The 24,243-nt window shown below is 41.5% G+C and overlaps 7 protein-coding genes across 7 annotated transcripts; all 7 read left to right on the top strand.

Annotated features, from left to right (window-relative positions):
• Window positions 1-646: 646 nt before the first annotated feature.
• Window positions 647-1,816, top strand: LOC114451241 (odorant receptor 131-2-like). The gene is made up of 2 exons (XM_028429818.1): window positions 647-727; window positions 1,025-1,816. Exons 1-2 carry the CDS (start codon window positions 647-649, stop codon window positions 1,814-1,816), a joined length of 873 nt encoding a protein of 290 aa, XP_028285619.1.
• A 2,691-nt stretch (window positions 1,817-4,507) lies between these two features.
• LOC114451240 (odorant receptor 131-2-like) lies at window positions 4,508-5,962 on the top strand. The gene is made up of 2 exons (XM_028429817.1): window positions 4,508-4,657; window positions 5,186-5,962. Exons 1-2 carry the CDS (start codon window positions 4,508-4,510, stop codon window positions 5,960-5,962), a joined length of 927 nt encoding a protein of 308 aa, XP_028285618.1.
• Window positions 5,963-9,522: 3,560 nt separating this feature from the next.
• Window positions 9,523-10,871, top strand: LOC114451238 (odorant receptor 131-2-like). Its single transcript, XM_028429816.1, has 2 exons — window positions 9,523-9,603; window positions 10,080-10,871. The coding sequence occupies exons 1-2, from the start codon at window positions 9,523-9,525 to the stop codon at window positions 10,869-10,871; spliced, it is 873 nt and encodes a 290-aa protein (XP_028285617.1).
• An 893-nt stretch (window positions 10,872-11,764) lies between these two features.
• Window positions 11,765-12,950, top strand: LOC114451237 (odorant receptor 131-2-like). The gene is made up of 2 exons (XM_028429815.1): window positions 11,765-11,845; window positions 12,156-12,950. The coding sequence occupies exons 1-2, from the start codon at window positions 11,765-11,767 to the stop codon at window positions 12,948-12,950; spliced, it is 876 nt and encodes a 291-aa protein (XP_028285616.1).
• A 2,432-nt stretch (window positions 12,951-15,382) lies between these two features.
• On the top strand, window positions 15,383-16,258 carry LOC114451236 (odorant receptor 131-2-like). Its single transcript, XM_028429814.1, has 2 exons — window positions 15,383-15,400; window positions 15,470-16,258. The coding sequence occupies exons 1-2, from the start codon at window positions 15,383-15,385 to the stop codon at window positions 16,256-16,258; spliced, it is 807 nt and encodes a 268-aa protein (XP_028285615.1).
• A 2,451-nt stretch (window positions 16,259-18,709) lies between these two features.
• Window positions 18,710-19,741, top strand: LOC114451235 (odorant receptor 131-2-like). The gene is made up of 2 exons (XM_028429813.1): window positions 18,710-18,859; window positions 18,947-19,741. The coding sequence occupies exons 1-2, from the start codon at window positions 18,710-18,712 to the stop codon at window positions 19,739-19,741; spliced, it is 945 nt and encodes a 314-aa protein (XP_028285614.1).
• Window positions 19,742-22,490: 2,749 nt separating this feature from the next.
• On the top strand, window positions 22,491-23,742 carry LOC114451234 (odorant receptor 131-2-like). The gene is made up of 2 exons (XM_028429812.1): window positions 22,491-22,643; window positions 22,960-23,742. The coding sequence occupies exons 1-2, from the start codon at window positions 22,491-22,493 to the stop codon at window positions 23,740-23,742; spliced, it is 936 nt and encodes a 311-aa protein (XP_028285613.1).
• The last annotated feature ends 501 nt before the right edge of the window (window positions 23,743-24,243 follow it).

Raw genomic sequence — 24,243 nt, 5'->3', positions numbered from 1 at the left:
GAAATGAAGATTTTCAACTGGAATATTTCATTGAATGAAATCTAGGAGGTGTTGTTTTACTGTTCCCTTTGTTTCTGTGAGCAGTGTACAATTTTGAACCAATGGACAGTGTAATGAGCCATCACAGTATTGGAGTCTATTATAGAAATGATCCAACAACCTATATGATGATCTTATTAGCCATGGGGACATTGCATTGTTGTATGTTATTCTAAGTCATTCTTATTAAAATCCAACAGACAGCTATGAAAGTATATGTAATAAACACCAACACCTGCTGAAAGCACTGCGTCACTCATTGCCACACCCTCACAACACGCACATGTTCTCACTGCTCATAAAGTATAAAAATACTTTAACTGCAGCTGCAGCTCATTATTCTCCTGACCAGAACCCACCACCTGAGGTCTGTATCTAACTGCTTTTTACTTCACAGCCTCTGATTCATTCCATGTTCCAACTTGAAATCTTAACGTACGAATATGCAAATTATTACCATTTAGTTTTAAAGGATATTTACAGTGTTTTATTGTATTGTGTGTTTATTATGTTTGAAAAACATCTATCAGAAACTGACATGAATTCGACACCTGCAGACAGCAATGCAACCTGGAACAGTCAGGAAAGGTTTGTCAGAGCTGTTTACATGAATACGACCGTTGTCATTCTGGGCCTCACCATGAACTACATCAATGCTGCCATGATCCACACATTCAACAAGCACGATGTGAGTACTGCAGAGTTCTTTGTGAAGCACAGTGTGTGGTGTGACAGATGCTGAGAGACTGTTCGCTCTTCTCTCCTTTCATACCTGCTCTTCTCAAAGCTCATTAGAAAACTAATTGTCTGAATTCATGTTTATTATTTTTCATCTCATGTGACACACTGATTGTAATCACTGCTGAACAAGTACAGACACTGAATATTTCTACAGTTACAGTTGTCAATGCTCAGTGTCAGAACAGTGAGATCAAGATGTGAGACACACTGTAATCTAACTCCTCATGCTGTCACTCCACCTCAGATCTTGAAGATGAACCCTCGCTACATCCTTTTCATCCACCTGGTGTTAAATGACTTGCTGCTGTTGACGACCAGCATTTCCCTCTTCGTCTTCACCTTCACCTTAAACACTGTCTACGTCTCCATCTGTCTGCTGTTTCTCTTGCCGACGATCCTCACATCACAAAACACTCCTCTGAATCTCGCTGTTATGGCAGCAGAGTGCTACATTTCTGTCTGTGTTCCACTCAGGTATAGAAACATATGTACAGTAAAAAGAACATGTATTGTAATTGGTATAATCTGGTCAATAAGTTCACTTACTATCCTACCAGATCTATTTATCCTCTTGGCCACTGAACCTCTGCAGTTCTTTCAGTCAAGAGTGTATTGTGAAAAAGATAATGTGTTTAGGAGTAGCTTAAGTATAAAGAAAAGGGATGCAACTCACATATTATTTCTGGTTGTAGTTTGGATCACACTGTTCTACACTTACTTCAGGATTTTGTTTGTGGCCAAAGCTGCTGCTTCAAATGCTAAAAAGGCCAGAAACACAATCCTCATTCATGGCTGTCAGCTGCTGTTATGTATGACGGTTTATGTGCAGCCCATGGTGACCAAAACCCTCACTTTGTTTTTCCCTGTAAGCTATATCTTTTTCGTGACTTTCATTATATTCCAAATCCTTCCTCGATTTCTAAGTCCCATCATCTATGGACTACGTGACAAAACGTTCAGGAAGTATTTCATAAGAACTGTCATGTGCACAATCACCATAAAGATCCACCCAAATAAAAGAATGATGTTACCTTGAAATATGATTTGTATCACTACAGCTGTGACTTTTATTGGATATAACATTTTAAAATACATCAAATTTAATAAACTAACTCACAAATTAAATTAAAGCTGCATGGGCAGGCCATCGCACTCCTTGCGATCCGTGGTACACAGCCTGCCCTTCCGGTGCTCTCGCACGTTTCGTGCTTGGGCCCTAATTAAAGCTGCATGCAGCGATGGGTGGGCCGTCGCACTCCTTGCAGTCCGTGGGACTCGTAGTGGTCGCCTTTCCTATCTTCTCGTGTCCTCTGTCCCCTGTTACTGGCACAGCAGATACAGAGGCGGTCACGTCGGCTGCTTTTAGCCGCGGCCCTGAGGTCGCCCCTTATGAGTTGGCGATCCTCTGGAGCCAGGCCAACCAGCTGAGGTTGACGCTCCAAGCAGAGATTGCCCTGGTGGATCACCTGCCTTCACCTGCTTCTCCAGATGACGTCATCCCTTCAGGTGCCGCCCGGGGGCGGGCTCCAGATGACGGCATCCCTTCTGGTGCCGCCCAGGACGACGTCGCTCCCCCCGTCTCGGCCAGAGGGCGGGCTCCAGACAACGTCGCTCCCCCCGTCTTGGCCAGAGGGCGGGCTCCAGACGACGCCCCCTTTCTTGGGGCCTCCCTGTGCTGCCCTGAATAAGCCATCCACCGAGGCTGTGGACTTCTTACATTTTGGGATGGCGGTGGCTCTGACTTTGGCTTTGGGGGTGGCCTGCTTGGAGTATGGAGGGTCCTCGCCTCCAGCGTCCCATCCTGTCCCAGGAGGGTCCTCAGCTCTGGGTCCTCAGTCTGACCTAGAATGACTCTCAGCCCCAGCGACTGGTCCAGTCACTGGGGAACCTCCAACTCTGGCTTCCAGCCCTGATCCTGAGGGGCCCCCAGCCTTTGGCTCCTGTCGGGACCCTGGAGGGTCCCCTGCTCTGGTTTCCTGTCCGAACCCTGGAGGGTCCTCTGCCTCGTTTTCGGCTCTGGCTTCCTGTCTGGACCCTGGAGGGTCTTCTGCCTCGTCTTCGGCTCTGGCTTCCTGTCCGGACCCTGGAGGGTCTTCTGCCTCGTCTTCGGCTCTGGCTTCCCGTCTGGACCCTGGAGGGTCTTCTGCCTCGTCTTTGGCTCTGGTGGGTCCCCTGCTCTGGTTTCCTGTCGGGACCCTGGAGGGTCCGCTGCCTCGTCTTCGGCTCTGGTTTCCTGTCTGAACCCTGGAGGGTCCACAGCCTCGTCCTCGCTGGTGTTCCGCCCGGACCCTGGAGGGTCCGCAGCCCCGTCCTCGTCGGTGTTCCGCCCAGACCCCGGGGGCCCTCAGCCCTGTCCACCCTGTGCTTCCACCTGGACCCCGGGGGGCCCTCAGCCATGTCCACGCTGTGCTTCCGCCCGGACCACGGAGGGTCCTCAGCCCTGCCCACGCTGGGCTTCTGCCCGGACCCCGGGGGGGCCCTCAGCCCTGTCCATGCTGTGCTTCAGCCATGACCCTGGAGGGTCCCTGTCCCCTCTGTCTCTGACTCTGCCCCCCAAGCACCCCAGACTCTTGTTTCTCTGGGCCTCTGTCTCCGTTGCCCCTGTTGGCCCATGACCTGGGCCTTCATAAACTCTCAGACTCTTGAATCTTTTGCTTTATGGACTCTGTTTTGAAATTTGGCTCCCTGTTTTTCAGTTGTACCCTTGTTTTGCGTTTTTGGGAACGTCTGGGAGCCGTTCGTTGAAGGGGGAGTTTGTCATGACCTGGTGTTTATTTATGGTTTTGTTTTCCTCGTTTTGGGTTTTTAGTTTAATCTGTGTTTAGTTATTGTTATTTTCCTGTAGTCTAGTGTTTTGTTTCTCTGGGTTTTTGTTTAGCTCTTGTGTCTTGTCTTGTGCTTCCTGTTTTACTTTGGTAGTCCTGTCCCCCCCTGTGCATTGTCTTGACTTTTGCTTCCTGTGGTTTTCCTCCTTGTTTAATATCTCAAATATAAAATCTCAATATAGGGGCCGCTGCAAAGCCATCTGGCCACACCCATCTATGGCGACAGTGTCAAATAGGAATATCTTTCGGGGGACAATTTTGGGTAAAGTCTGGTGAGTTTTTGAGCACATTCAGGGGGTCAAAGACGTAGGAGAATCATAATAATTTTGTGCTCGGGCCCTTACAAGACATGTGCACTGTGTAGTTAATTCGCATTGTGGACCAGCAGGTTTCACTACATAAAAAAGGTCATTTTTAATTTGAGCTCAAACAAAAAGAAGAAAAACAGCAAGCAAAGCAGTGCTGATCTGATCATCAAGCCACGGTAAGAAGTACGGTGCCTGTGAGGGCTCAGCACACCTGAGAAAACCTTTGTAAACATGAGGAAATCAAGGGACCACCAACAGACAGCTATGAAAACATATGTAACAAACACCAACACCTGCTGAAAGCACTGCGTCACTCATTGCCACACCCTCACAACACACACGTGTTCTAAATGCTCATAAAGTATAAAAATGCTTTAACTGCAGCTGCAGCTCATTATTCTCCTGACCAGAACCCACCACCTGAGGTCTGTATCTAACTGCTTTTTACTTCACAGCCTCTGATTCATTCCATGTTCCAACTTGAAATCTTAACGTACGAATATGTAAATTGTTACTATTTTGTATTTTGTGTTATTTACAGTGTTTCATTGTATTGTGTGTTTATGTTTGAAAAACATCTATCAGAAACTGAACATGAATTCGACACCTGCAGACAGCAATGCAACCTGGAACAGTCAGGAAAAGTTTGTCAGAGCTGTTTACATGAATACGACCGTTGTCATTCTGGGCCTCACCATCAACTACATCAATGCTGCCATGATCCACACATTCAACAAGCACGATGTGAGTACTGCAGAGTTCTTTGTGAAGCACAGTGTGTGGTGTGACAGATGCTGAGAGACTGTTCACTCTCCTCTCCTTTCATACCTGCTCTTCTCAAAGCTCATTAGAAAACTTATTGTCTGAATTCATGTTTATTATTTTTCATCTCATGTGACACACTGATTGTAATCACTGCTGAACAAGTACAGACACTGTCTGAATATTTCTACAGTTACAGTTGTTAATGCTCAGTGTCAGAACAGCGAGATCAAGATGTGAGACACACTGTGTCAGGCATCACTGTCATTCCTATATTATGTTTACTTAGCACCTTACATCTCCATATTGTATCCATGTATCATATATTGTGCTCATACTGCGTACTGTACTCTTTTTGGATTATAGTGACACTTACACTTATACTCTGTACTTAACTGCATTTATTGTGACTTGATACCTCTGGCACAAGAATTTCCTTCGGGATTAATAAAGTTTTATCTTATCTTATCTTATCTTAATCTAACTCCTCATGCTGTCACTACACCTCAGATCTTGAAGATGAACCCTCGCTACATCCTTTTCATCCACCTGGTGTTAAACGACCTGATACTGTTGACGACCAGCATTTGTCTCTTCATCTTCATCTTCACCTTCAACACTGTCTACTTCAGCATCTGTTTTGTGTTCCTCTTGCCGGCTATCATCACATCACAAAACACTCCTCTGAACCTCGCTTTTATGGCAGCAGAGTGCTACATTTCTGTCTGTGTTCCACTCAGGTATGAGAACATATGCACAGTAAAAAAAACATATATTGTAATTGGTATAATCTGGTCACTAAGTTCACTTACTATCCTACCAGATCTATTTATCCTCTTGGCCACTGAACCTCTGCAGTTCTTTCAGTCAAAAGTGTATTGTGAAAGTACTGTTGTGTTTAAGAGCAGCTTGTTTGTAAAGAAGAGGGATGCATCCCACACATTGTTTCTGGTTGTAGTTTGGATCACACTGTTCTACACTTACTTCAGGATTTTGTTTGTGGCCAAAGCTGCTGATTCAAATGCTAAAAAAGCCAGAAACACTCTGCTCATTCATGGTTTTCAGCTGCTGTTGTGTATGATGGTTTATGTGCAGCCCATGTTGATTAAGGTCCTTCTTGATTTCTTCCCTCTAGGCTCCATCTTTTTTGGTACTTTCATTGTATTCCAAATATTTCCTCGTTTTCTGAGTCCAATCATCTATGGACTACGTGACAAAACTTTCAGGAAGTATTTTATAAACATTGACATGTGTACACACAACAAAACAATGAAGATGTTATCCTGAAACATGTTTTTGCATCACTACAGCTGTATTTCTTTTATATATTAAATTTAAAAATATGTACATAAGAAACGTCTGCATGACAGCGGCACTTCGTCGGGGTGATGACAAAATCTCTGCTCTTTTTTTTTCTTTAATGCCTGAATGCCCTCAGGCATCCTCCCTGCAAACTGCAGCAATCTCCCTGGTACATTAGCAGTGTTTCCCACAGACCAGTTAGCAATTTGACTTTTTTAAAGCTATAAGAAGCATTTTGAATTTATTCAGTTAAATCTCAATTCTCTAAGTCAGTTCTGAGTGATAAGACAAACATTTTTACTAGAACCCTGCCTGGACCTTCCCCCACCTCAACTCCATACATTACAGGCCAGTAGTATCAGTTTGCTCATACAGATACCTGGACTTTATATTGGAGGAAGACCTGTCTTTTAAATGTTGTGTTTTATGAATGACTCACCAAATTGAAATTAAAGTTGAATTTGTGCCTAGTTTAGTTCTAATCTTTAGATTCTGTCATTCAAGGAATGGATTACACAAACATCTGAAGCTTTTTCACTACATTAACTCAACACTGGCCTCAGCCCATATGTCAACCTGATCATGTGTTGTAAAATGACATTTTCAGGTAAAATAAAGGTTCAAATAAATAATGTGATATAACCACATAAAGAATATAATTAGATATATGGAACTACTAAAGGCACAGCAGGGCAACTAACTCATAAATAAAACAATTTTTGGTGTTAATGTTCTTTATGTGACTATGGGCATATAACGTACTTTATCTCAACCGTAACCGCGTTTCACCTTAAATCACCTAATGGTTTGCTGCGTTACCAGCTCTGTCTGTGCTAAATTATTAAGGTGCGCGATGTTCCATTATCAATAACATTGACCGTCTTCTCTGTGCAAATAATAGTCTATAGTTGTCAGGCACTGCACATAGAGAGGAGGAGCGGGCGGATCAGCTGCTGTCGGTGTGTGTGCATGAATGTGCGCTTATGTATGAACAAGAGGGAGAGAGAGTTGCGCAGAGTTGAATGAACAGAAGGATAGCTATATTAAAAAAATCGAGTTGGCGAAAAAAAACACACGGTCAGGAAACCCTGATTAGGGTCACAGTACACCTATTCTATCAATGTGCTTTGGTCAATTTCCTGGGTCATACCAGGTCATGGCTTATTGGAGTGTGTGTTCAAGGTATTCCCATATTATTGGCTTGAGGACCTTAAAGTTGAAAGCTCCTCCATGGCTTCTCCACAGCTAGTATGGGCTGGATAGGAACTTCCTGTATGACTCCTAAAACACTCAGTTCTCCTCTGCAGCCCATGGGTTTAAGGGAAGGGCCAAACCAGTTAGACGCACTCCCCCCTCTATGGTGTGGACAACCCTGAGATCTGCACAAATGTTTTCAAATCTGGCAACACTGTTCTTACAGACCTCTCCTTTCCTACAGGGGAGGAATGACCCTCCTGTACCTTCTGTTCAGAGTCCATCAAGTAGGGAACTCCCTGCATTGGTGTAGATGCTACCCCCCTGTAGGAACTTCCAGGGTGGCCCGTACGTCTGACCACCTTACTTCTTGGGCCATCCAGTGGCCGAAGACACAGAGGCCCTGCTCCTGCACCAAAGTTAATTTGTTGTACACCTCAGGCAGGAGGAACCCACCTTTCTTGGCTGACATGGCCTTAGGACCTTGTTTCTGGGGACAAGGCTGAGCCTTAGGAAGAATGTTTTGCTGCTTCCCACAAACCCACGTAACAGTTTAAACATTTCAAACTGTTTACATACTGGTCACACACATAGCTACACAAAAGCTACACAAAGCTAGAAAGAAAAATTTGAATAAATGATGTACCATCTATGACTGTCTGGAGAGACTGCTCCAATCATGGAATCTGTCTGCAAAAACCCTACGCTGGTCCTTCAACAACGCCAAGTGACGACTGTGCTAAAGAGCATCAACATCCGCAAAGCAGCTGGCCCTGTCCCCTTTGCACCAGTCAATTAGCTTGGGTGCTAACTGACATATTCAACCGCGTCCTCCATCAATCAGCTGTTCCTTGGAATCACCATCTCTAACCACCTGACATGGTCTGACAACAATGATGGGGGGGTCACACACTTAACAACTGTTCAAACCATTCAAACATATTTGAACGACTGCGACTGAAGTCGACTTGGGCCTGTTCCCCTCACACACTTGCAGATTGGCATCTTCACCCCCTCACACACTAACAGATTTTGGTGCTGACAACACGTCGCCTGTCCTCAACGAGTGCAGACTGGTGCAGACTTTGTCCGACAGGAAATCATGGGTAGAATCGTGTAGTGTGTCCCCAGCTTGAGGCAGCTGAAAAAGGCTAAACTCCCTCCTCCCCTGCTGCTGAACATCTACACGAGTAAAATAGAGTCCATCCTGACCAACTGCTCAACAGTGTGGTATGCTAGCTTCACTGCTGCTGAAAAACTAAAGCATTATTGGCATGGAGCTTCCACTCACAGGGCAACAGACAGGATCAGCACTGACCGCTCACACCCTGGACACTCTCTGTTTGAACTGGTACCATCAGAAAACAGTTCCAGACTCTGAGACAGCTTCTACCCCAGAGCAGTGGTCTCTATCACAACATCCCTCACTCCACTCCTCAACCCCAGTGACAATACCTCACCTAACTGACCTATTAACCCTGGAGTCAAAAAGTGAAATTGTAACTGTGCTGGAAATGGAAAGATTTAGATTAAATCAATCTATGCCCATGTTGTACTTCGGTCTAAAATAAACTGGAGGACAGTAGCAAGCAACACTGAAGTATCTTATTTACTGACACAAACTGCAGTCTATTTAAAACAAAATCAAGCCTCTCTAAATATGCTTACATGTGAACACAGAACACAAACTCAATCTGGTGATAACTATGACAATGTAATGTATTACTGGTGATATAGGATATAGATTTCTGTACCATCTAAAAACAAACAAATAAATCAGAATCAGAATTCCTTTATTTATCCCTGAGGGGAAATTCTTTAAAGACATAATGTCTAACCTCCTTCATACTGCAGGGTTAGCTGGTAGGCCAAAGGTCAAAATTATTTCAACAGCTCTTTGCAACAGTAGAGCAATTCATTTTTGCTGTTTTTATTGTTATTTACTGTGTTATGGTTATATTGTGGTTATGTTATGGTAACCCTAAACTCTCCTGTTTAAAAAAAGTTAAATTAAAATGATGTGCCTTCCTTTTCTAAATGGTTTCCTTCCTTTCCTCCTGTGTCCTTTTCAGCTAATACGTCACATGGTCAAACACACCCACACACTGCGCCAACATACACTGATCTCACTGTATAAAAACCTTCGACTGCTGTACATTAATCCAGTTTCAACCAGCACGGACCATCTGAGGTCAGTATCAAACTTTATAATGCAGCATGAAAATATGGAGTTTTGTCATAACTTGTTTGTTATGTCTTAAAGGCGTTGTTTAAAAACTGACATGAATTCGACATCTGCAGACAGCAATGCAACGAGGAACAGTCAGGACAGGTCTGTCAGAGCTGTTTACATGAATACGACCGTTATCGCTCTGGGCCTCACCATCAACTACATCAATGCTGCCATGATCCACACATTCCACAAGCACGATGTGAGTACTGCAGAGTTCTTTGTGAAGCACTGTGTGATGTGACAGATGCTGAGAGACTGCTCGCTCTCCTCTCCTTTCATACCTGCTGTTCTCACTGCTCACTGCTGGCCGATACTGAACATTTTAGTATTGAGCTGATACCAAGTAAAGCCAGTATTGCCGATACTTTAGATTTGAAATTTCATCATCATAGAATGATTATTTTTTTGCATTTAATTAGTTGATCACAATTAGAAGAATGATAATACACAAGAAACCTTTAAGTAAATCAAGCTGCAAACAAAAGTGTTGAACTGTGTAACTTTAAAATTATAACTTCATAATCATGCCATGTTTGAGTAGAAATTGAGTAAAACAATTACAATTTATTTCAGCTTGTGATATATCATCACAGTTTAGTCATTCTGCTAAAATTGTGTGTCTTTGACCACACTTACAAAGACACCATTAATTAATTAATGCTCACTTCACCTCAGATCTTGAAGAGGAACCCTCGCTACATCCTTTTCATCCACCTGGTGTTAAACGACCTGCTGCTGTTGACGACCAGCATTACGCTTTTCATCTTCATCTTCACCTTAAACACCGTCTATGTCCCCATCTGTCTGGTCTTCCTCTTGCCGACCACCCTCACATCACTTAACTCTCCTCTGAACCTCGCTTTTATGGCAGCAGAGTGCTACATTTCTGTCTGTGTTCCACTCAGGTATGAGAACATATGTACAGTAAAAAGAACATATATTGTAATTGGTATAATCTGGGCACTAAGTTCACTTACTATCCTACCAGATCTATTTATCCTTTTGGCCACTGAACCTCCGCAGTTCTTTAATTCAAGGGTGTTTTGTGAAAAAGATAAGGTATTTGGGAGCAGCTTAAGTATAAAGAAAAGGGATGCAACTAACATATTATTTCTGGTTGTAGTTTGGATCACACTGTTCTACACTTACTTCAGGATTTTGTTTGTGGCCAAAGCTGCTGCTTCAAATGCTAAAAAGGCCAGAAACACAATCCTCATTCATGGTTTTCAGCTGCTGTTATGTATGATGATTTATGTGCAGCCTTTGTTGATCCAAGTCTTCACTTATTTGTTCCCTGGAGCTCCCATCTTTTACGTGGCTTTCATTATATTCCAAATTCTTCCTCGATTTCTAAGTCCCATCATCTATGGACTACGTGACAAAACGTTCAGGAAGTATTTCATAAGAACTGTTGTGTGCACAATCACCATAAAGATCCACCCTAATAAAAGAATGATGTTAGAATAGAATAGAATATACTGTATTAATCCCTTTGGGAAGGTCCCTCAGGGAAATTTGGGACCTTACCTTGAAATATGTTTTGTATCACTACAGCTGTGACTTTTATTGGATATGACATTTTAAAATACATCAAAGTAACTAAACTAAATTACAAGATGAGTGCAAAGCAAATGTAATATTTACAGTAGAATTTCTTGTTTTAAATTTTGAATCTATGAACCCCCTGTAGCACCAGATAGTATTTTGGTCCATTGTGCAATTGGAAACTAAGCTAAAATAAAATGAAGAACAGCAAGCAAACAGAGTGTTGATATAATAAACATGACCCTTAAACCACTGACAAGTATGGTGGCTTTAAAGCCTCAACACACTGTAACTTGAGCAAAAAACAAACACATTAAGGAAATACTTTCAGCACATACACCCAATCTCAGATGTTGGTATTCCAGGAACGGGACGTTCAGGACAAAAACATTGCAACCGTAGAGTGGGCTCAGAGGAGAATTATTTGGGAATGATTGGTTTGACTGTTAATAAACTGTAATAATGAAACCCAGTGAAACACACGTGTTGTGAGTGTGTGTGGCAATAAGTGACGCAGTGCTTCTCACTGCTCATAAAGTATAAAAATGCTTTAATTGCAGCTGCAGCTCATTATTTCCCTGACCAGAACCCACCATCTGAGGGCTGTGTCAAACTGCTTTTTACTTCACAGCTTCTGATTCATTTCATCAACTTTCAACTTGAAATCTCAACATACGAATATGTTGTTTTTATAACAGGGTATTTACAGTGTTTTATTATATTTGAAAAACTGATCAGACACTGACATGAATTCGACACCTGCAGACAGCAATGCAACGAGGAGCAATCAGGACACGTCTATCAGACATATTTTTATGAATACGACCGTTGTCATTCTGGGCCTCACCATCAACTACATCAATGCTGCCATGATCCACACATTCCACAAGCACGATGTGAGTACTGCAGAGTTCTTTGTGAAGCACAGTGTGTGGTGTGACAGATGCTGAGAGACTGTTCGCTCTCCTCTCCTTTCATACCTGCTCTTCTCACTGCTCACATGACAACTGTCATTTACAGAACTTACATTTATTATTTTGTATCTGTACATTCTCCTGTGACACACTGATTGTAATCACTGCTGAACAAGTACAGACACTGTGAATATTTTTACAGATACAGTTGTTAATGCTCAGTGTCAGAACAGTGAGATCAAGATGTGAGACACACTGTAATCTAACTCCTCATGCTGTCACTCCACCTCAGATCTTGAAGATGAACCCTCGCTACATCCTTTTCATCCACCTGGTGTTAAATGACTTGCTGCTGTTGACAAGCAGCATTTCAATCTTCATCTACAGCTTCACCCTCAACACTCTCTACGTCTCCATCTGTCTGGTCTTCCTCTTGCCGGCCATCCTCACATCACAAAACACTCCTCTGATCCTCGGCTTTATGGCAGCAGAGTGCTACATTTCTGTCTGTGTTCCACTCAGGTATGAGAACATATGCACAGTAAAAAGAACATATATTGTAATGGGTATAATCTGGGCACTAAGTTCACTTACTATACTACCAGATCTATTTATCCTCTTGGCCACTGAACCTCTGCAGTTCTTTTATTTAAGAGTGGTGTGTTTAAGAGATAATGTGTTTAGGAGCAGCTTAAGTATAAAGAAAAGGGATGCAACTCACATATTGTTTCTGGTTGTAGTTTGGATCACACTGTTCTACACTTACTTCAGTGTTTTGTTCGCAGCAAAAGCTGCTGCTTCAAATGCTAAAAAGGCCAGAAACACAATCCTCATTCATGGCTGTCAGCTGCTGTTATGTATGACGGTTTATGTGCAGCCTTTGTTGATCCAATTCTTCACTTATTTGTTCCCTGGAGCTCCCATCTTTGCTGTTACTTTCTTTATAGTCCAAATTCTTCCTCGATTTCTAAGTCCCATCATCTATGGACTACGTGACAAAACGTTCAAGAAGTTTTTTCTAAGAACTGTCATGTGCACATTCACCATAAAGATCAATCCAAATAAAAGGATGAAGATGTTACCTTGAAAGTTCTTGTGTTTTTTAAACTGAAAAACCTCTGTAAAAAAAAGAATATATATTTAAGTTTATTTTTGTTTTTCACTTGACCATCACTCTAACTCGGCTGCATATGGTTTTACCTCTGCTGTTAGTTCATGATATAATCATCAGCAGTTGCAGTAAAATGATGCCTGCTCTGTTTTACTCTAAAGCACAATAATTCAAATGATAATATTTTAATAATAATGAATGATTTCATTTAGAAGCTGATACTTTTGCCTCCATACACTTTAGGGGTCTATCAGTTAAGTATTGATAAATATTGGCCATTTGTAATCAGATTTGTCACAGAGCAGGGTGTGTGTGTGTGTGTGTGTGTGTGTGTGTGTGTGTGTGTCTGGTGCTGACAGAAAAGCAGCTTTATGCATTGTGTTTAAATCACTGCTAGTTTTTATTTCCTTCTCCTCAGTGGTGGAGTGGTGGACTCACCATGTTTCTGATTTGAATGATATATGATATAAATTGTCAGTTCACATTGATAATTACACATGTTTTACACCTGACATTGATATGATATTGATCCTGTCAGAGGGACTAAACCATTTCTTTGCGCACTGTGAGACATCAGCACCTCACCCAGACATACTGCTTCCACCGTCTTCCACTCCTGTCAGGGATCTTCACAAGGTCATTCAACCTCTCTCTGGCACAATCCTCTTTCCCTAAAATCTGCTGTAATCATTCCAGTCCCCAGAAAGCCAGATGTCAGTGGTCTGAATGACCAAACATTAGCCTTCACATCTGCTGTTATGAAAAGTTTTCAAAAACCTGTAGCACTGAACATCAGGGCCCACTCCCCACAGCTTTGATCCTTCTCCAACACCATCATCAAATTCTCAGGACACCAATGTTGTGATGCTCATAACTGGGGGAACAAGTCTAATTACAGGCATGAGGTCCAAGCACTGTCTGATTAATGTGTAGGAGGAATACCCCGACACCTAACACTGGAAAAAAAGAGAGGATGTTGGACCCAGCGCCTCCTTTTATATAATGGGGGCAGTGGAGTCCACCTTCTCTGCCAACACCACAAGAGTGGCTAAAAGGGCCCAGCAGTCTCCACTTTTAAAACTTCTCTTGGAAAGCAGACTAAGAACCTGTTCAGACTGGGGAAAGTCAATCCAGCTAGAGGGGGATCAAACTGCTTTTAAGCCGGGTATGTTCAGGCCTATTTTCAAACTGCCAGTGTGGCATTGTAAAATTCAAACCCCATCCTGACCGGGGTAGAACAGGGTGCACGCATGTGGTTTCTTTTGTTTCGTTCATTCTTTTTTGTGTGTTTTTTTTGTCCAGAATGCAGTCCATTCCTTTGTAGCCATGTCGAAAATAAACTCCAGGCAAAGTTTGTCTTGTCTTCGTAGTTTGACGGATGTTTACACACAGCTTTTGTATGCGACCCAGATTTCCTAGCCACATTTGTGTTCAGACCTAAGTCAAATTTCAGCAATTTCTTTGCCCACTTTGAGACAATAGCCAAATTTGCACTGTTCAGATTGAGAATAAATCCGGCTAGAGCAGGATTTGGGCTGTATCCCGCACTAGCCGGATTTACACAAGTCTGAACAGGGTCTAAAGGTCAACTTGCTGTGACTTTCTACAGCTCCACGTAATGAGTGTTCTGGCATACTGCATCACAGTGTGATTCACTGGCTGCTCCGCTGCAGACAGGAAGGCCCCTTAAAGGGTCATATGAACAGCAGAAAAGATTTTCAGCTGCCCCCTGCCTGCCCTCTCTAAAGTATACATCCAGCTCTCAGTGCCTCACAGGAACATCTGCACTTCTTACAGTTGGAGACAAAAGTATTGGCAACCCTGTCAGTTTGAAATGTTTTGCATGAAGCGTTGGTTTAATGTAAATTGTTTTTGATGCAATCTGACAGAAATTTTTACAAAAACATAATTGGTTCGTTACAAAAGTATTGTAATCTGTGTTTGTAGCGTGACACCAACTGCTGACACCTCTGCACAGGTATTTTGGCCCATCCTTACTGGGCTCACATAATTGCTTTGAAAGGTTAATTTAGTTTACTTCAATAAAAAAAAAATGCAGTAAAACAATGCTTCATGCAAAACATGTCAAACTGACAGGGGTGCCAATACTTTTGTCTCCAACTGTATATAAGGCAGTCATTCATTTATTAAGAATTATGAGTATAAAAAATACCTCCGTCTGCAGCATTTTCTGGTTGTTAACTGACTATTAACCAACAAAAGGGATCTTAGTCATGTGAGTTCCTGCAAGATCCACCTACAAGGTCCTGAACACATAAAAACTCAGATTCCCCAGCAGAACAGTAGCAGAACTAAGGAAGCCACTCGGGGGAGTGGTGAAACGTCTCTACATCTCTACTGCTGAAATACATATACTGTATAAATGTATTTGATTGTAACCTTAGTTAATGCTCAGTGTCAGAACAGTGAGATCATGATGTGAGATCTCACAGACACACTGTAATCTAACTCCTCATGCTGTCACTCCACCTCAGATCTTGAAGATGAACCCACGCTACATCCTTTTCATCCACCTGGTGTTAAATGACCTGATACTGTTGACAACAAGCATTTGTCTCTTCATCTTCATCTTCATTTTCCAAACTGTCTCGATCTGTCTGGTCTTCCTTTTGCCACCTGTCCTAACTGCACACAACTCTCCTCTGATCCTCGCTTTTATGGCAGCAGAGTGCTACATTTCTGTCTGTGTTCCACTCAGGTATGAAACCATATGTACAGTAAAACGAACATATATTGTAATTGGAACAATCTGGATAATAAGTTCACTTACTATCCTACCAGATGTCTTTATCCTTTTTGCCACTGAACCTCTGGAGTTCTTTAATTCAAGAGTATTTTGTGAAAGAGACAATGTGTTTAGAAGCAGCTACAGTGTAAACAAGAGGAACACATCTCACATAATGTTTCTGGTTGTAGTTTGGATCACACTGTTCTACACTTACTTCAGAATTTTATTTGTGGCCAAAGCTGCTGCTTCAAATGCTAAAAAAGCAAGAACCACAATCCTCATTCATGGTTTTCAGCTGCTGTTGTGTACGATGGTTTATGTGCAGCCTTTGTTAAACAAAGTCCTCACTGGTTCGTTTCCTGCAGCTTCCATGTTCTTTGTTAGTTTCATTATATTCCAAATCCTTCCTCGTTTTTTAAGTCCCATCATCTATGGACTACGTGACAAAACGTTCAGTAAGTACTTGACAAGAACTATAACGTGTACAATAACCATAAACATATACCCCCAAAAAAGACTGAAGATGCCATCTTGAAATATGTTTTCTATTTTATCTTTTGGCACAGGGCTTCAGTTTTAAGGGCATGTTGAACTGGTAATTAAAATGTTGAAAACATTTGAAATAAAAACTAATATTCAAATTAAGCAGAACCTTGGAATTTTAATCTAACAACACAAGAGCAGCTCGCATCACCATGGTCATCCCAGGGTCCGACATTAACACCAAGCACCAAAGGTGGGTAGATTTTGCCTTTTGATAGGAGGTCTACCCATTACACTGATGGATACATTTTGGCCTGGATTTTCAATATTTTTGCTTTTTGCTGTGTTGGGGTGTATGGGAGTTATATCCACAGTGACTGGTGTTAAACTGTTGTCCAACACTAAGAAACCCTTCTAGTCTTATGCAGACCACTCCATCTACCCCAAGAAATAAACATTGCTGTACACTAAAGGCTAAAAACAAACTTAAACGCCACATTCCCATTACTTAGACCAAAGTCTAAACCTCTGCTACATCTTGCACCTCTGCACAAGATACAAAGACCACTTTATCATAACTCAACACCGATACTAACACCGTAACCGGGTCTGGTTGCTGATGTACGTATATAATGTATTAAGTTTAGCTTTATTTCGCTGACATTGCCGTCTGTCACCACTTCCAACAGTGAACCTGGCTGCTGTTGTGTGCTGAATTGTTTCTGGGGAGTCTTTGCACAGCCTGCACCTGGGGTCCTGTCTGCCTTGCAGATCCCGGCCTCTGTTTTTCTAGTGATTAGAGTCTGTTCTTATGCTGCTGTATTTAGTGCCTATGTGCTGTCTTTCAATACAGCCACTGGTAGGATTTTCTGATGTCAGCTACTTTCTCAGTCAATTAAACATACTATGCAGGGGTTTATCTTTCCACGATAGACCCAGCACATCCTTTTGCTGCTCTTCCTTCTGTGGGTTTCTGCTGACTGAGATATTCACCATGTATCTTATCCTCTGATGCCATCTTCTTGATGTACTCCTGGACTTGTGTTGTTCATCCAGGATTGTGGCCTTAACATTTACTAATCTGTGGCCTCCACTTGGGGTTCTGAATTTTTGGTGAAATCCTCTAAGCATTCTTAGGTGCCAGCAGGGCATCTAAAGACCAACAAGGTGTAGGTGACAACAACCCAGACCTTGTGTCTTCTATTTAGCTGATTTCTCAGGACACTGCTTACATTGTGGCCTCTTCTCTACTTGTAACTGTCCTCTATGCTGCACCCTGTTAGTTCAGTCCCCTCAGCCTTGACTACCTTTTTCATGTCTTGTTACTATCGGGATAGATTAAAAACATATTATAAATGCAGCCCACAGCACAATATTTAAAGAAATGTAGTAGAAAATATACTGGAATAAATGTGGAAAAGGCGTGGTTTTTAAAAAATGGCAGACTTCCTGTACGTCATGGAATTTTCGTCCAAAAGGCTTTTTTTCTTGTCACAAGGCGATACATCAGTGTACTGAGTCTGAAGTCTGTAGCACAGTGTCAGGTCGCGATTTTCGTCGGGGGACAATTTTGTGCCAAATTTGGTGAGTTTTTGAGCATGTCCAGGGGGTCAAAATCACGATACCGTGTCCGGACTAAGAATAACCGATAATAATAAACGCTTGCATTTCAATAGGGCTCTCGCACGTTTCATGCTCAGGCCCTAATTAAAACCTATGTCTTAGGCTATGGCACATGCTAATAAACAAACAACACTAATTAATATCAATAACAGTTTAATTAGCTCAAATAAACAAAACAAAAAGTCCATTTGTCACTATCCAATGAACAATGAGACTCACTGAAAGACTTAAACTATACTAGACAAAATATGCACAACTGAGAGAGATTTAGTCTCTGCAGACAGAGACCAATATATAAGGACACCAAAGTAATTTCACACTCAGTTCCTGACTGGAACAGAGACTAAAGTAAGACCTAAGGTAAGAAAAACCCTCTGTCCTATCACAACACGTTTCATTGTCCTGTTTATGTGTGTGTGATGCTCAGTAATTTTTTCTGTAACTGAGATTTTTTTTAATGTTAAAGTATGTAATACCGCATGAATTGTTGGGAGAGGTCTAATTCCTTCACTTGGGTAGCCAAATCAAATGAGTTTTGTGCATGTTACAGGCACAGTTATTAATGTGGATCATGCATGGTCTGCATAGAAACCCATGTATTTTGTACTTATTTTATTAGATTTACCTCAAGTTTGGAAAAAATGCAATATAATCACAGTACAGTCTAATGCTACCTACCACCACATTCTTGCCAACACAAAACAAATATCTCTGACACTATGCATGTTTCAGTGTTTTTATACAGTACAATTTTGTATGACTCGCTCGGGGAACGTTTTAATGAGTTTTATCTTATTTAATCAGTGTAATCATTATAATAACATATTTGACATTTCTGTGGTGTTTCTTGGAGAGGTTAGCAGGATCTTGACTCATCTCCATGAACTCATCTTATTACAACGTGTCCAGCAGTCTGGTTTATCAAGACTCTGCGAGCACAGCTGTGGCCAAAAATGTCATTGTTCTAGTTCTCGGCCTCACCATCAACTACATCAACGGTACACTGATTCACACCTTCAGAAAGCACCAGGTCAGTGTTTGCTGTGACTGTTTATCATTGCTGTTACTGTATGATCAGCATGATGAGAGAAGGCGAACCATTTCTGCTCTCTTTCAGATATTTTATGTGAACCCTCGCTATATCCTGTTCATCCACCTGGTAGTGAACGATATGATCCAGCTCACAACAACAATCAGCCTCTTTGTCTTAAGCTACATCTTTTACAAACTCCACGCATCCCTCTGCTGTCTCTTCATTACCTTTGCTGTTTTCACCACCTTCAACACTCCATTAAACCTGGCTGTCATGGCTTTGGAATGCTACATTGCTGTTTGCTTGCCTCTTCGACACGCTGACTTGTGTACGGTCAAGAGAACATATATTGTGATTTGCTGGATTTGGACAATGAGTGCGATCTCGATCCTTTCAGACATCTTTATTATTCTGGCCACAGAGCCTCTGCACTTATTGTATTCAACAATATTTTGCGAGAGAGACAACTTATTCAGACACCCAATTAATCTGCAAAAGAGGGATGTTTCTTACATAATCTGCCTGGTTGTTGTTTGGCTAACCATTGTCTTCACCTACATTAAGATCTTCTTTGCAGCTAAAGCAGCTAAATCATCAGATGGAGATGCAAAGAAGACCCGAAACACAATCCTGCTCCATGGCTTTCAGCTGCTGTTGTGCATGCTGACCTATCTTTCCGCTGTGCTGATAAAAGCTCTGGTGTACATGTTCCCTAAATATTACGTACAAGTGCTCTTTGTTAACTACATCTTCGTTCAGATTCTCCCCAGGTTCATCAGTCCAATTGTGTACGGCCTGCGAGACAAGACGTTCAAACAGTATTTGAAAAAGTATCTGGTGTGTTCAGTGAGAGCAGGAAGCAAACAGCAGAGACATTAGATACCAAAAAGGTTCATGAGATAAACAAACACTAGTTAGGACACTTGGAAATGAGAAACTGTATATCCACAAGTTCTTTTCAGTACATTAAAGTTGTGCTTTGTGAAACATGAAACTGAATATATTGAAAAACATTGTTGACCTCCTTCACCGCTACATTGTCTGCAGCCCACTCAGGGCCTCCAAGTATGTTCTAAGTAAGTTCTAAGTTGTGGCTCAGACACAAACACATGCTGTAAAACTTATTGCTTCTGTTGTAGACAATCGTTGTTATTTATCTAACTTGCAAAAAGAAGTCCTTTTAAATTGCTAACATCCTGTTTGCCAATTTGTTTCCATGTCATGTTTCATTGTGCTTTTTTGCATCAGTTTGATTTTGTTCTATGGCATGTAATTAATTTTAGAAATCTTTTCACGGAGAACATCGCCCAAACTACAAATGACTTTCTGATGTTTTACAAATTATGTGTAAAATATAAAACAACCTGACATTTTGAAACACTAATCAAACTGTTCCACAGTGTGCTACAGACTACTGTAAACACTGCATTACTTCACCTGAGCACTTATTAATTAATCCTTTGACTTTATTTGATTTTAGTCTGTAATAAACACTTTTTCTGTGTATTGTCTTCATGTTCCCTTCATTTAATGCAGCATACAGTAATGTTAAAACACATATTGTTTCGTTTCTCATACTTAAGACATGCTGATTCCTGGAAGATGATAAGAAGATTTACACATAATTATATTGAAAAACTGCTGTATGTTTAGGCCTGTCACAATAACAAATTTTGCTGGGCGACTAATTGCCAAGAAAGCGATAATATTGTCGTGTTGAGACCATGTTCAACTAATATAATGATGACAACATATAATGCAAGTACACCCTTTCTAAAGAACATTTAACACTGGAAAGGTCCCCAATCATCAACATTATTATTATTACTATTATTATTGTTATTAATATAATGCGATTAATACAATTAATATTAATACTAATGTTGATATTTATCATAATATTAGTAGTAGTTTTAGGCCTATTACCATGGCTTATCTGAGCATAGTCAATGGAGTTCAGTCAATCCAACCAGCACGTCATGAGCAACAGAGCCAAACAACACGCACTCTACCTGCTGGTGGGAGTGGGCTCACCTGTACGTGCGCACATGTGTCTGCATGCGTGTTTGTGTGCGCACGCATTTGCATTAGCTGCAGTGAATTTTAAAAACGGCACCATGTAGACAGAAACACATAAAAGAATCTGATAGCAGAGATGGCACAAGAGGACTGGGCGAGAGGACTAAAGGGTGGCGCTGCCGCGAGTGCCGCCAGTAAGAAGGCAGAGAACTTCACTCGTACAACGCGGACTCTCTCTGAGAGCAGGTTGTATACATAAGCATGTTTCGTCTCGTGGTGAATTGTGTTCAGAGCTCTCTGCGTAACTGTAACCAGCGTCCAAGCCCTGCAGCACTGTGACGCACCGTGGCGACGCAGACAGCGAGCTGACCGTGGTCTGCTCAGAACATTACGTAAATGTTACACAATGAGTTAAAAAAATAAGAACTACCTGTTGATTTGACACATTTTAAGACAGAAGCCGCGGGCCATATAAAGCCCGATGGCCGGACTTTGCACACTTTATTCGCTACGATGCACCGGAGTGACGCCTTTTGTCATCTAGTGTCTTTAGCAGAGAGAGGGAGAGAGAGAGGGAGAGAGGAAAACAAACGAGCGTGCAAATGTAATTTATCGCGGCAATTGATTTATTGCTTATCGCGACAGGCCTATGTATGTTTAAAGTCAATTGTTCACGTCACTTCATAAGGTTAGATTGACAAAACACAAGTTAAATTTGATGTTTATCAAAATAAAAAGTGCATTGAATTTTTGACAAAGGCACAATTGTGCATGTAGTGTGTACACACACACGCACGGACACAAACACATACACGCCCATGGACACACACGCATGAACACACGCATGAACACACACGCATAGACAAACATGCTTCGGCACACACGCATGGACACACACACACACATGCATGAACACACACACACTCATGGACACACACACACACACACTCATGGACAAACGCAGAGAGAGAGAGAAAACCTGTGACTATCCTATGAGGTTTGCTCATCACTACTATATATATATTGGAAAAGAGACCAAGCCTACTGTATTTCATCTACTCTCATCTTTCATCTACACCTGCTCATCTCTAAGTGAGTGTGGTTCTCTGCCTATGAATAATAAATGATTTTGGACTGTTATCTGTTGTTCAGAGAATTTAACAATGTTTAAAATAATAACTTGTCTTGAATATATGGTTTGAAAAATGCTTCTTTCATTATCATTAAATGTGAGTTACACATGGCTTCAGAACGATTTCTGTATTAGTTTATTGTAATGCATCGAATATACAGCAGTTCTCTTGTGTGTTGTAACAATACAAAATAACGAGCTGAAAAACCAGATGTGGGCTGATTATCTTCCATAACTGCCCCACACCTCCTAAAAGAAGCATCACTCCAAAGTATGACAGCGTTGAAATGTTGATGCATAAGTTAAAAGTCTACTTTTAAGATTTAATATATCATTATAGAAGCATCACTTTACTGTGAAGTATTACTGTTTTCTATATCTTATCTTAAACGTTGGTTTGTTCATGACTTGCTGAAGATTAACACTCCGTTTTCTCTCGTAACCTGAGTTGTTGGAGGGTTTGAAGGACTGTGTCAGATGAATCTTTCAAACACTGGCAGCAATGTCACAGCGGACGTCTATCGGGACACATTAAACACATCTATAACTAAGAATGTGTTTACTGTGGTTCTCAGCATCTCCATCGTCTATGTCAACAGCACCCTGGTGCACACGTTCACAAGGCATCAGGTATGAATGTTCACTTCAATTATACAACACTTGAACTGTTAAACAGAAATTATATTGACCTTTAATTACTATTTTTCAATAAAACAAATAATCATGCACCCTGAAAGACTCACACTAGACCAGCAGTCACAAATGTTGTGACCCTGATCTGCACGCTTTCTACAGCTGATGTGCAGATAAAAGTGGAAAACTGGTCTGTAGAGGCTGCAAAAATGTAAAGTTAAATATCTGTAGCATGTGGAGAAGTCATTTTTCTGCCATTGGCAATACTTGTGTGGGAAACTGTTGTAAAGCTCCAATCTTTCCTTCTCCTCAGATTTTCAACACGAACCCTCGTTACATCCTGTACATCCATCTGGTAATCAATGATATAATCCTGCTGATCATGTTCACCCTCCTTCAGGTCCTGAGTTACATCTTGTTCACCCTGAATGTCACATTTTGTATCATTTTGTTAATGATTGCTATATTTTCAAATGTTAACAACCCCCTGACACTCGCCGTCATGGCAGTGGAGTGTTACATCGCCATATGTTTCCCTCTCAGCCACCCACAGATCTGCACCATCAAGAAAACGTATGCTGTGATCACGGTGATCTGGATGCTCAGCACATTGTCAATACTGCCCGATTTATTCGTTGTCTTGGCCACAGAATCCAATGAATTCTTTCACTCCAAAGTTTTCTGCCTGAGAGAAAATATTTTCAAAAACCCCATTCTTAATACAAAGAGAGACGTAACCAACATCATGTTCTTGGTCATTGTTTGGTTCACTCTGTTCTACACGTACTTCAGAATCCTTTTCGCTGCACAGGCAGCCTCTGCTAATGCCAAGAAAGCCCGGAACACCGTCATGCTCCATGGCTTCCAGCTGCTGCTGTGTATGCTCAGCTACCTTTTTTTCTTTATTATAGACGGTCTGACAAGCCTGTTCCCAAAAGGGGTGCTGATCATTCGCTACTTGGTCGCACTGCTCGTTCAGATTCTGCCTCGGCTCATCAGCCCAATGGTCTATGGGTTACGAGACAAGATGTTCAGAAGGTATCTGATAAGATACACTATGTTCTATACAACCAAGGCCAAGATCCAGCCACACTAAATGTAGAACAGGTCTTAATGAAGTGTGTTCTGACCAACACTCCAAAAAGAAGTTGTCCCCTAAAGTTATCAAAAAAGAACAATCATTGACTGGTTTATTTCTTGCACATACATATCCTGAACATTTAACCTGTAGGAGCCACGATGGATGAAGCCAAATGGGATCTTGTATCAAGTCTAACTGAGAGATGCAGTGTATGCTCCTGACCTCTAGTCAGGTAAGGTGTTCCACCAAGAATGTCCACAGGCTTTGGCACTTGGCTGCAGGAGCTACACATGGAAATTCATTTTTAAATTTAATGGACAAAAAGACGTTTGAAGGGCAATGAAATAACTGAGAGTCTCAGACTGTGATTCATTTGTCACATTAATCTGTGTGTCTGTGTCAAATAGCCCTCTCAGTAGCTAGTTTTTGAAAGGGCCTGTGTAAGTATCTGGCATCCATCTGTGGTTGTATATTTGTTTTTAAAACCAATTTCATATTTTACAATGAGAATAAAGG

Source organism: Parambassis ranga, chromosome 18 (genome assembly GCF_900634625.1).
Source record: "Parambassis ranga chromosome 18, fParRan2.1, whole genome shotgun sequence".
Classification (NCBI taxonomy): domain Eukaryota; kingdom Metazoa; phylum Chordata; class Actinopteri; family Ambassidae; genus Parambassis; species Parambassis ranga.
This window is presented reverse-complemented; position numbering and strand designations above follow the sequence as displayed.

Excerpts from the sequence above, each read along its gene's own strand:
- LOC114451241 (XM_028429818.1), top strand. The coding sequence starts at position 647 with ATGAATACGACCGTTGTCATTCTGGGCCTCACCATGAACTACATCAAT. Across the intron at positions 728-1,024 it reads ACACATTCAACAAGCACGAT|ATCTTGAAGATGAACCCTCG; the intron begins GTGAGTACTGCA and ends ACTCCACCTCAG.
- LOC114451240 (XM_028429817.1), top strand. The coding sequence starts at position 4,508 with ATGAATTCGACACCTGCAGACAGCAATGCAACCTGGAACAGTCAGGAA. Across the intron at positions 4,658-5,185 it reads ACACATTCAACAAGCACGAT|ATCTTGAAGATGAACCCTCG; the intron begins GTGAGTACTGCA and ends ACTACACCTCAG.
- LOC114451238 (XM_028429816.1), top strand. The coding sequence starts at position 9,523 with ATGAATACGACCGTTATCGCTCTGGGCCTCACCATCAACTACATCAAT. Across the intron at positions 9,604-10,079 it reads ACACATTCCACAAGCACGAT|ATCTTGAAGAGGAACCCTCG; the intron begins GTGAGTACTGCA and ends ACTTCACCTCAG.
- LOC114451237 (XM_028429815.1), top strand. The coding sequence starts at position 11,765 with ATGAATACGACCGTTGTCATTCTGGGCCTCACCATCAACTACATCAAT. Across the intron at positions 11,846-12,155 it reads ACACATTCCACAAGCACGAT|ATCTTGAAGATGAACCCTCG; the intron begins GTGAGTACTGCA and ends ACTCCACCTCAG.
- LOC114451235 (XM_028429813.1), top strand. The coding sequence starts at position 18,710 with ATGAACTCATCTTATTACAACGTGTCCAGCAGTCTGGTTTATCAAGAC. Across the intron at positions 18,860-18,946 it reads ACACCTTCAGAAAGCACCAG|ATATTTTATGTGAACCCTCG; the intron begins GTCAGTGTTTGC and ends GCTCTCTTTCAG.
- LOC114451234 (XM_028429812.1), top strand. The coding sequence starts at position 22,491 with ATGAATCTTTCAAACACTGGCAGCAATGTCACAGCGGACGTCTATCGG. Across the intron at positions 22,644-22,959 it reads ACACGTTCACAAGGCATCAG|ATTTTCAACACGAACCCTCG; the intron begins GTATGAATGTTC and ends CCTTCTCCTCAG.